The sequence below is a fragment of the Hippichthys cyanospilos genome, chromosome 7 (assembly GCF_059441005.1).
Source record: "Hippichthys cyanospilos isolate Australia breed blue-spotted pipefish chromosome 7, RoL_Hcya_1.0, whole genome shotgun sequence".
NCBI classification, from domain to species: Eukaryota; Metazoa; Chordata; class Actinopteri; order Syngnathiformes; family Syngnathidae; genus Hippichthys; species Hippichthys cyanospilos.
Window position 1 is genome coordinate 14,461,476 of NC_142375.1, and position 12,400 is coordinate 14,473,875.

General features: G+C 37.9%; 1 protein-coding gene across 2 annotated transcripts in view; it reads right to left on the bottom strand.

Moving 5' to 3' along the window:
• LOC148421193 (E3 ubiquitin-protein ligase SMURF2-like) overlaps nt 1-12,400 on the bottom strand; it is a 45,657-nt gene that overhangs the window by 20,903 nt on the left and 12,354 nt on the right. For both annotated transcript variants that reach the window (XM_088419667.1, XM_088419666.1), the window contains 6 exons: nt 10,243-10,281; nt 8,773-8,881; nt 5,417-5,550; nt 2,413-2,478; nt 2,188-2,272; nt 1,679-1,762 (listed from right to left, as the gene is read on the bottom strand). In XM_088419667.1, coding sequence (XP_088275793.1) covers nt 1,679-1,762; nt 2,188-2,272; nt 2,413-2,478; nt 5,417-5,550; nt 8,773-8,881; nt 10,243-10,281 — 517 coding nt within the window. The remainder of the gene's footprint in view (nt 1-1,678; nt 1,763-2,187; nt 2,273-2,412; nt 2,479-5,416; nt 5,551-8,772; nt 8,882-10,242; nt 10,282-12,400) is intronic.

A 12,400-nucleotide genomic window follows, 5' to 3' on the forward strand; every position in this document is an offset into this window, starting at 1 on the left:
GTATTGACAATTAATTTAAAAAAAACACACATTTAAACCAATGACAATTCTTTGTCCTGCAATCGGCACATTTAATTTCATGTCAGCTGTTTTTCCCTTTAGCTGTACAAACACTACACTTAAATGGTAATATATTTAGACACCGTGAGTGAGACAGTCAGTGTGACGTTGTAAGACCAATAGCGTTCACGTATCTGCCACAAGTATCTACTGATGATTAATGATGTCGCTACTGTTGATTTTATTGACGCAATTATACGAGAACAGTTCTACATACTCAATGGCCGGCATGTCGAATTGATCGTAAGGCGAGAGGTTTGTTCGTAAGCGGAGGACAAAAATCTCCCTGATCCACGCTCATAAGGCGAATTGTTCGTAAATCAGGGTGCTCGTAAGCCGGGGGCCGACTGTATATATATATATATCATTTCAAAACCGATAACGGATATATTGGAAACTGAAAATCGCACTGCAATACTTGTAATGTGTCACTTTGCAATATATCAATATTATCGCCAAGCACTAAACAACATTACTGTTTTTTTAATTTCACTTCTGATTTCACACTTATTTTCAACCTCAACTTCTACATGTGACTTACAAAAATCAAGTAATCCTTACACAAACCAATATTCTGCTCTGAAGATAGATATAGTGCACAGGTCAAAAACAGGTTTTGATAAGTATATGATGATGTGTGCTTATTTTCAAAGTTGGGCCGAAGATGGGCCAAAGGTGTGCCAATGTGTGCTAAGAGTGAAGACATCATGTGCTGGTGTCTAGACAAACACATATGAAGTGTGTGATTATGGTATCATCATCCCTCAAATGGCGATGTGAATTTAATAATAGTAAAAAAAAATTAAGCCATATTAGAACTGAACGGAAGGTCCTTACCACTGAATTTTGAGCATGTTTGTGAGCTACTTAAGAGCAGGATGTCGACAGCAGATATCTGATAAGCAAACACAAACACAGACTGGCTGGCTGACTGACACTTGCGTGTGTAACAAGTCTGACCACTGTCTGGCTATCCACAGTAACTGACGCCTTGGTTATCGAAAAGCTCGGACCCCATGTCTGTCAACCCACCTCCTCCTTTCTCTTTCCTCCTTCCATTTCCTCTTCCTCCACCCTTCTCACAAACACTGCCTCCTTTTCGACCAAAGCTTTCACACTTACCAAAACAACAATCTGTTCGTGAAAAAATGGTTTGCTTTACGGTGTCCATTAGAACTGTGTACAAAATGCAGTTGAAGTAGCTACATTGTTTGCTTACTCCTTGACGGCTCACTGATATTGGTCAAGTAGGAAGGCGGCAGTCGTTCCAACAGGAAGATGGGCCAAGTAAAACCTTGCTTTTCAACTGGCTGGTTTGCTAGCAAACTTACTCGTGTTCATGTGTGAGCTGGAATAGGGCGGGGTGCAGTTAAAGGAAGTTCTCTATTACCGACAATGTAAGGGGGTCATTGTAAGTCAATCAAATATAGACTTCTATTGCTTATACATCAGCATGACAAAGAATGCCTGTGGTCATAACACGTATTAATATTGCAGTATTCAACACTATTACTTCACGGGGTTAATTAGTTAACGTATGTAAAAGACTATATTATCATTTTGTTTTCACCCCATGTGATTCAAAGATGAATGTACAGTATAGAAGCAATGTGTGTACCTGGTAGGTCTCTCCCATTGTGTGGTGCGTGTGATGTGGTTCAGGTACTGTATTCTTCCTGAGGCTGTTCTTCTCTCTTCCCATCTGTTTTACAAGCAAATTAAAAAAAAGACTCATTTTATGCCGCATTGTAAAATATTAAGAAAAATGTACTACATTACTTTGCCTTAAGTAAGGCATGACAAAATCTAAGAAAAAAAAAATCTGTGAGGAGCTGGAATTGGAAAATAGAAACTGGAAAGTTTTTTTTTCTTTTTTTCCCCCAAGAAGTCAAGAGAATGCACAATGAGACCATTTCTGATACCATTAGGACACAATGAGCATAAGGTGGAAAACATTTCCAAAAGTAAAAATGGTCATATAAGGAGGGAAAAAAAAAAAAAACAATACCGAAAGGGGAAAATACATGTCATTAGAAACCAGGCAAATAACAATGCCTTACCATGTTGTATATTTCTAAATAGCAATAAAGCAAAGCATTCTGCCTTTGCACAAGTCATAATACAGACCCATCAGGTAAGTCGTTGTCAAAAAGGCGACTGCAATCCACCACTGGCCCTCCGGTGCCTATGCGGTCTCTTGACTGAAGACTTACTACACAAGACAAAGAAGATGCCACATACTCATGTCAATGGTATATAACAGGTTCACATATAATACCAATGAAGCTAACATATGATAATGTCAGGATGAACAAATAAGAATACAGATGTGTTGCAAGAGTGTCTCTTTACCAACTATCTGTCCTCTGACTGTATCATTGTCGTTGGGGCCAAGCTTATTGAGGTCAAGTCTCTGATCTGTGAGAGGCAAAAATATACCATTAATTCAGAAGCTATCCCAGTGTTGCATTTTTTTTTTAATTTTGTAATGGGTACAAGTAAAGTTTCAGCCAAAATTACAATGCAACAGAAAGGAAAATCATACATACTAAATACAAATGTAATTCCTTGCTGGAGAGATTGAATGCCACATAAAAAGTAATTTGGGGGGATAAAAACATTGCTAAAGGTACATGAGGATTACTCTCAAAATGAAACACAATTTTTTTGGAAGTCTTGTATTTTCTCAATGACTCAAGAATCAGTCCTAATGGGAACTGAACATAAGTATATTGCTTTCTTTTACCTTCCGTTTACATGCATAATAAAGCTTGTATGTACCGGTAATATGAGCAATGGACAGCCTAAATAACTTTACAGCTTGTTCCAAAAAGTATCTGAGCTTCTGTTCCTTATACCCGTCTAGACTAAACATACATGTTCTTCCTAAATAAGGGGCCACCATTGAGACAGTACATTTATAGTTCTAAACCACGAGCACTCACCACACCATTTAGCTTCTAAAGGCAATGAAAAATGTGCAAAAGCGCACTGCGTGTAGCTACAAATGCAAACTTCCACGAAGGTGTGGCTATGTTTTTATAACTGTCCATTAGTTGTTCCCTTCTGAATTTCTTCACTGTATGCAACATGATTTAAGAAAAAGAAAATCAATCAATCAATGAATTAAAGTGGCAACACAGCCAAAGTTTGAAAACCTAGCGATGGGCATTTGTGTGAATTGAAGTGAGGCAGAGGATGTTGAGGTTTGCACCCATAACGCAACAGGAAGTGCAGCTCAATATGCTGCCAGACAGATTTCTAGAAATCCAGGACAATCCCATTTGGGGTTTGGAAGCTCTGTTTGTGTAAAAAATGAAACCGTTTTGTCCAACTTTGTGTTTGGATTGGATGCCAAGTGAGCTATGGCTAGGAATAAACCCTCTAGGAATCATGGGGATTACAGTAATGTGTGTCTGTGTGTGCTTTTTTTATGTGTTGTGTCTATGTATGTTTGCATCTTGGTCAGACCACAGAATGAGTGTGGTTGGCATCTGCTTTACACTGGACAAGGACAAAGGATTTATGTGCAAATTGGTGTCTTCAAATTGCTCATGCTTCCTTGTGGCTCTGATTAAGTATAGTGTCTAGAAGGTTGGCTATACAATAACGTGGCCAGTCTGGAGCCGGACAAGAGAATCGTGTCTGTTTCAGAAAAGTGTGTGCAAATGTAAAATGCATGCTTTGGCCCTGGATAGACCGTTTTGTGGCAAGACTGAAACTGCTCTATCTTTGGGAGATAACAATTATTTAAACAAAAATGACATGAAGTTTTTGGAGTTAACGTAAAGAGGCTTGAACTTCCATTACTACATTATTTCAGGAAAGCCTGAAACGTTAACCTTGAAAGGGCACATAATTACAGTAATTTCATTTAATATCCCAATTCTGCAAACAGTTGTCCTGCTTCATTTCCAGTTTACATGCTCTTGTTAGTGAGGTACAATGGTAAGATATTATAGTTAACGAAAACAAATAACACTAAACTTGGGAAAAAACAGTTAGTGAAATAAAAGACAAAAATGCTAAATAAAAAGAAAACAAGTGAAAATACAGTTTACGTTGATAAAACTAAATCTAACTATAATTATGATGAACATGTTTGGCTCCCATAAGATGGGCTTGAGACAAGAAAAACAAAATACTGTATATAATTATATAAAGTTGCATATGATAAGTAGATCATTGACTTTTGCCTGTTAAGAAAAATTAATCAAGAATAATTTTGTTAGTTAGTCGACGCTTGCATTTCGACTTTAATATGTTTAGTTCAAAGACTGCGTTCCTGTTCCTCATTTACCTGCAGTTGTGCTCATAAATGTAAATTGGGTATGTACAGCCTCAATATTGAGGGCGACAGAAAACCTTTTGACTCTCACTATCCACTACAACACAAGCTGGGGGTGATCAGAAACCTTTAAAGACATACTGTAGTAGAGAAAATCCCAACCACAGACAATGGAGGACAGAAAGAGCCAGACATACTGTACACATCAGTGAGCCTTTAACTGTCTTTGCGTATTCTAACAGTTTGTCAGATACCCTATGAGAAAGGCAACTGCGCTCAATCCAAAGGCTAAAAACAGGATGTGACAATGTGGTTGTCTCTACTGGGACTGATTTGTAAGAGAAAGTAAAACATTTGTTAACCATAGCATTCCAATGGACTTAAAATCCAGCAACACCCTCAGACAAAAGCTTGATCGTCACAACAACACAATCCTGAGAAGTAAGCTCAGTAGTGTTGTTTAGGCAATAAATTGTAGTAAGTTTAGTGAGCAGGTTTTCATTAGAAACAAACAAGGTTGCTTGTTTGAAAGTGGTGTGGAAGACGCCATCCGTGTCAAAGTATAAAGGCCCACTCTTTACATTCCCGCCACCCCAAAAGATTGTTTCACTTTATGGGTAAAGTGACCACTAACGAGCTATTTTGCCATATGTAACGTAAACAATGGGTCATTATGAAAAATGATGATTCACCAGGAACACCTGGAAACAACAAACCTCATGTGACCACCTCTGGGGGTACACATAAATCTTAAAGATAAACAGGAGAACTTCATACCCAAAATAAAGATTTCAACATCAATCATCAACTTTTTAACTGGTTCAACTGAAAATGTAACAGTCTTGAAAAAAAAAACGATAATGATAACCTGGGTGATGGAGGGTGGGCATGTCATAGTTTCATCAAAATTGTATAATTGTTTCTTCTGACAATCTCAAGCAAACTTACAGAAAATGAAACAAATGACCCAAACTGTTTAATTAATGCATTATTTCATCTCAATAACCCAGTGTGGTAAAATATATAGAAAATGTGGAGTCAATTTTACGAAATCAAATAAAAACTTACAGCCGGTGTCTTTAAGTCTATTGATGGCATTTGAGAGAAGGCGGACGCAACCAAGAAAACCAGCTCCCTGCTTTTTGTGTATCTTCTTATGGTTCCAAACACTGATCGTGATGGAATCTGCCTTTCCAATATATCTGGAAGAAAACAAACAAAAATCATATTGTATACTTAGGTCAGAAATTAAAATGAATTACTATACACGGCAAAAGCCAAAACATTGCTTTGGCACCTAGGCATTCTTGTACTCAACGCAAAAAACCTAACAACAACAAAATATTTAATTTTGCTTAAGCATGACAACAAATGTTGGGTTTGTGGTGTAGATTTACAGGCTGTGCAAAAAGACAAGATATTTTCAAGTAAAATGTATGAAACTGGTTATGCTGACTGAGTACATGGAAAGCCAGTCTAGTCAGTGTTAGAGGAAATGCAGATGATGTGCTTCATGATTCTATCATGATTAGATCTCTTCCCAGAATTCACACTCAAATACACAATAACAAATGGTTTGATCCACAAACAAAGAATGGCATGTCAGCTGTGCAATTTGACCATCTGGTGGGGTAAGGTGTTCCGCTATGAAAACCGCTTCAAAATGTCAAAATGTTTATTATGACAACTAAATTTCAGCATTTCGAAATGGTCATATTAAAACTGTAATTACAACCAGTGTGGTTTGTGATTCAGACAAGGAGGCGATGGCAGGGCTTGGCAGACTTCCTCACTGCTGTGTCACACACTATGACCTCACTGCAAATTTTGCACTTTTTTATGACAAGTGGATGACAGGTTATTTGCTTATCCAGGTGAGTAAATTAATATTTTTTTGCAAAGAATTGGCCGTGGCAAAAGAAAAGGGGTGTGTGACTAATAAAAAAGTAGGTTTGCACTACTTGGGACCTTTTTTTTTTTTTTTACTTATGTCATTGAAAGCAAAGTACCGCTAAAAGGGGAAAATTGGTTGTGACTACTTAAATCCTGCTTTTTCTACTGCAAACAGAGCTATCTACAATTTGACGAATTGTTGAAACTATAACCCCAAAACAAGGTAAACTTGACATAAAAATCTAAATGATTGGTAAATCAAAACAGTAAGCAGATGACTGTTTTTATTGTTTACCAATATTAATCTACATCTCATCATTTTTTTATCTAACTGGTCATGTACAAGTATTGTACTGGGATTTTGATTATGTGCGGCTACTCTCCATTTTGCTATACTACTATAATTTGAACTAAAAAAAGACCCCTAAATTTTAAAAGCGCAACATTTGTACAACTGCCCAAACTGATTTATCGCTGAAATAAACAACAAATCAAATCATACTACATACCATAGTCTTTTAAAGCATTCATTCATGTTACAGGTTAACCATCTGACTGTTTTTTCCCCTGGACTTGGGTCTGGACTGCTACTGGGATGAAGCAAACTTTTTTTCCCCCTCCTGATATTGTTTGTTTGTTTATTGAGTAACTCTCATTATACATATACGGTAATTATACACAAAAACAGTCTGGAGTTTTTCTGGGTGTAGAAGTGACTTTACACCCAGACACACATGAGAGGATTTAGCTGCTTGCAGAACAACAGCGACACTCCTGACGCTGGAGGTTGGCTATGGGGGTGTTGCACATTGGAAACCCACTAAGCCAATAGTCCCATCAGCGTACATGCATTATTCCGGATCATCTGGATTTCAAAAACTGAAAGAGAAAATTCAATTCATAAAGGAGATCCTTGTCCATAAGGCGCATTTAAAAGTCTTAAATTATCGCCAAAATCGACAAGGCGTCTAATGATGCAGTGAGTTGTATGTGTGCACTGAGTATCAAAATCTGTAATTGTTGTTCACATCGATGAGGGCTCCCTTGACTGACTTGCCCACAAGGCGCCTATTTGAAAAAAATGAGGACATGACGGAGGACTGGATGCTAAAGGGGGCAGGGTGGGTGTGAAAGAGGAGGCATGGCATGCAAAAAAAAAAAAAAAAAAAAACACCTCAACCCAAAAAAGAACGTCAATCCAGCTCCCCAAAAAAGTGTCAATCCAAAAGAAAAAAAAATGTCAATTGTCGCTTGATAGTTGTATTTTAGTGCCCTAAACTGACAGCTTGAACTTTATTTCCAAGCAACACTGTGAATGTGATAGAATTTAGACAAGCACTGTGTTGCTCACAATGGAGGCTGCTCACAGTAGTAACCAAAGATTATCAAGTTGGTTGAGTCTTGTCATGACCAAGCCTCTGGAAAATAACTTCAAAATAAAAGTGCAGTAATGCCATTGGTGTCATTTGTTACTTGTGTCATAAGTACAGTTTATTTTGGAGGATTGGCTGACTTCTTCACAAAAGTTTGGCTTTGACTATCATACCGTGACTTGACAGGCTGTGTAATGTCTCATATGTATCGTAGCATCGTAGCACTTCTGACAAAATAGAAAACGAGAGCTTGGCTCGTGGAGAGCTCGACCTTAGGGCAAAAACGTTTGTCACCCTTAGTATACTGTACTGTATAGTGTTGATGTGTGTGTTGGGCAAAATATCGGTTTGGGTAAAGAGTAAAACCTTTGAAAAAGGCACCTACAAAGAGACACGCTTACAAAGCAGTTTAGACTGCAAGCTATCAGCTACGTGGAGCATAATGGGAATCGAGCAGCAGCGAGCGAGTTCAATACCAAAAAGTCCATGGTTAGACATCCCAGTGAGCTACACTGTAGAAAAGAAAGGGACCAGCACGATGGCAATATGCACAAAAGGCCACAAGAAATTGGCTTTTACTGTTGTGCTTGGTTGCCATGCAAATGGACAAAAACTGCCAACTATGGTGATTGTTAAAAGGACTCTGCCCAAAGAAAAGTTTCCAGCAAGAGTCATCATTAAGGCTAATCAAGAGGGCTGGAGCCGCAGGGCAAAGAGACTAACCCCGACATTGATGAGAGGGAATCTGACGTGTTAGATGGGGAACTTGCTCAGTTGTTCATATCGGATAGAGAGGTTGAGGACTTTGATGGATTTGTGGATGTGAATTGATTAAAAATACTTTAATAAAATACAACCAAACCCAGTTTTGCTCTTGCTGCCTTTTATAAAAACATATGCGGGCGTGCATGCATGCTATCACATGTATTAAGATAGACAGCACCCGCAAATACAGTTCATCTTTTGGCCGCGGAATTAAGGTAGTGCCACAATTATTGTAGATGCCTTCGTTCATTACGACATTGCAAATTTAGTGTCCCGTTTTTGTCACTGACTTGTACGCCATCGATTTCAGATGTTAAAAAGTCAAGAACAAGTCAAGAACATAAATAAAATAGTAAGCTTACTGCATCCTTAGAAAGCACTCGGTCAACTTACAGATCATAATGTTGATTCCATTTTGGGTCCAATGTATTTCTCACAGTATCTGTAGAGTGGCACTGTCCAGACCCATCCACCACCACTTTGGCAAAGGGATCAGGTAACCCTGGTGGGTGAGCACAAATAACAGATGAGGCAGAGGAGCGAGTATGTTTAGCAAATGAAAAAAATGGACAGTTTTAAACTAGAACATTTGAGACTGTACTCCTGTTCAGATAAGCAAATAGTAATTTTGTGCATGTAAAATAACCTAACAATCATAATGTAGATGTAAATAAACCCTGAACCAGCCATGTAAAAAATGACAGTGGAGACTGTCCTTAACCAAAGCTTAACCCTAAGACCAACCATTGGAGACTGTCCTTTGCTAAATCTTAACCCTAATCTCAACCAATTGTCACGGTATAATGTTTTAATCTATCTTCAATCGGGATTTACCTTCAGTTGCTTATCCACGCCAATATTCAGTCATAAATCCCACAACGGGTAGCTGTAAAAATATGTGCCTGTCACTGTGGAGAGTTGCTGTCACAGAATATGCATGTTTTTCTGGCTTTTTGGGTGATTTGAAAAGGAGAACATGTTGAAACATTTGCACTAATAAACGTTGCATTTTTTTTTTAAGTATACAATATGCGATTCTTACAAGAACAACTGCATGTAAGTTCTATATTTTTGGTCCGACAGCAATAGGGAGACGGGTTAAACTAAGTGACTTGGAAGCTAAAATACCAACCGTTAATCTTGATCCAATTAAGCAAATAACAACATGGCAATCTATTGCCAGCGAAAAGTCCTAAGTGAATCCCGGAAAGGCCGGAACCATAGGCAGCAAAATACTTACATTTACAATGACACAAATCGGGTCTTTTCACCATGTGACATTTGAGAAGAAATCTGATCAGGGATCCATTTATGACAGTGTAAGACTTAAAGCCACTTGTCATTTCCTAAGGCTTAATGGTTAACAGCTCGGTACAAATTCGATACAAGGGCAAACCTGTTTGTTTGCTTTATATGGGCTTCCTCTTCAAATAGTGTGTTTGGGCAAGAAAAGGGGAAATTAACCCACTTAAAGGAGAAGCTGCAGGCTGGCTAAATGGCAAAGGACAGTTCCAATTCAAAAAGTTGGCACAACCACAAATTACAATTACAGAACATGTTAAAATTGCTCCCCCCCCCCCTTCTTTTTGTTTTTTAATGCCATCTTTTCAATTTAATGCCGACTGCTGTTGAGTGATTTTTTTTTTTTTGTGCTAGTTACCTAAAAAAAACAAAAGACATTTGTCAGGAGGTACGGATTGAAAAAAATATCGTCTTTCATATTAAAAAAATATTTTTGATTCAAAGGTGCCTAATTTAGAAAGAGACTATACAGTCTTCTTGCCTCCACTGACAAAAAACACTCAAATACACAAGGGATGTGTGGGTCAAAAATAGCAACACATCAAAATGGGTTTTACTTACGGAAGAAGTCTTTCTTTGCCAGGTTTTTTGCACACAGGACTGGAAAAGAAGAAAAAGGGAAACCAAGATGTTAAACAAATGGCTATAAGCGGCTATAGAAAATGGATGGATTGATGAAGTATAGATACACAAAGGAAACCATATCACTTTGTGCCCAACTGTAACACCGGCTTAGTAGTCTTCAACCTGTGGCTTGACTGCCACATGTGGCTCTTTCATCCGTCTGCTCATTGGCTCCCCCTGACTGGACTATACGTTATATATTTAATTGCTAGTTTTTCAAATGTAATTCAAATGTAATTCTATTTTTTTTTTTTTGGGGGGGGGGGGGGGTCACTCCAAGAATGATTCATGATGTTAATTTCCATAATTATGGTCTGGCGCAGTGGTTAGCACGTCCGCCTAACAGTTTAGGAACCCAAGTTTAAATCCACCTTGCCCTGGCCTTCCTGTGTGAAGTTTCCATGTTCTCCCCAAGTCCGCGTGGGTTCTCTCACCAACCCATTGAAATTTCTTAAGACAGGTGACTTCATTTCACCAATTACAGCCAGCCTCTTAAATCACAGTCTTAAATCCACAGTCTTCTACGTCTTCACAAAGTTAGGTTTTCAAAATGACAGATTTTACAAGATGATACGTAGCAAAAATGTACATTACACCGTGTCTAACCTTACATATAAACATTAGACGACTAGTGATCCAGGCCCTTTTGGAGACCTTTTTGCTTATCTGAATTGAGCCTATGTATTTTTATTTTTCAAATAAAGGCACCAACATTTTTATTCTGTATTGATATCCGTACTTGGTGCAACAGTAGATGGCAGAACTAAAACTGTTTTTGAGAGATCAAATAGAGATTCAAAAGAAGAATAAATGAAAAAAAAAGTATATTTAGTTGAAGTGCGTGTACAGAAGACAGACATTTAGTTTGCAACACTACACAAGGCTAGGGCTGCATGATTATGTCCAAAATAATAATCATGATTATTTTGGTCAATAGTGAAATCACAATTATTCAGGTAACACAGGTAATTTACTTGCTAAGTGCAAACCAGTGAAAAAAATTAAGCCAACTTATAACCAAGCACAGGCCTCACATACAACAACATTTCTTTGCAAGAAATAAAACTGTACAAAAGTTGCAAAATCAATTGAAGTGAGAATGGACTTAGCAGTCAAAATGTCATTTTTGGTCATTTCAAAACCAATTTATTCCAATTTTTGCTAACCAGATTTTAAAACAAGGGGTCTTGCAGGATTTGCTCTCTTGCTATTTCTTAAACTTAGTGAAGTCTTAACCTTGGGTTTGCCCCCTGGTGGTAGGATGACTAAAAGTGCTTGATTTGACATGTACGGGTTTTTAAATGTGAAAAATTGCTGAGGATCAGCTGAATTAATGGTGACTGCCAATATTGTGATCGTGATTTAAATTTGATTATTTGGGCAGCCCTACACAAGGCTAATGAAGATTATGAGATTAAACTGTCCACTGCTTCAACAACTCCACTGCAAATTCATATAGAGAGAGTTGTCCTATCGTCATCATCATTTGCTCAACAACTGTGCATGCTGGCACATACTGACAAGATTTCTTTAGAAAAAAAAGTGTTTGCTTGCATTTAGAGGCACGGCCAAGCGGAAACCACTTGCCATAGTATCCCCACTTTATGCTTTTATAAAGAGGTTCATTACTGTCTTGGTGGAAATGTAGTGTGTATTTACTTGTGTGAAAGCTTAACTCCAGCCTAAAAGCTAGTCAACGGTTATTGAGTATGCCCTAAATGCTATGTGCCAGGTAAGGCCATTAAGACATTGGTCGGCATTATGAATGAACTGATGGATTTTTCATACGTAGAACAGGAAAGCTTTCCACCTCTGTAGGCTTTTTGTGTTACTACCTATTCAGCAGAAGTTGAATGGAAGAGTAAAAGAAAAAAAAAGAAGGAGGGTTGGACTTCCATCAGCACAAGCTCAAATGGAAAGAACTTTTATAATCACATTTATTGTCGTACTTTCTGGTTTTACTCAATTGACAATACCGTAGTCATCTTAACACATAAATGCATGGTCAAAATTACATTTGTTCAATTAGTAATAATATGTGACCTCGTTCTGTAGCTTGCCCAAAGACAGTTCAATATGTGAAGGGGTAAGCCAC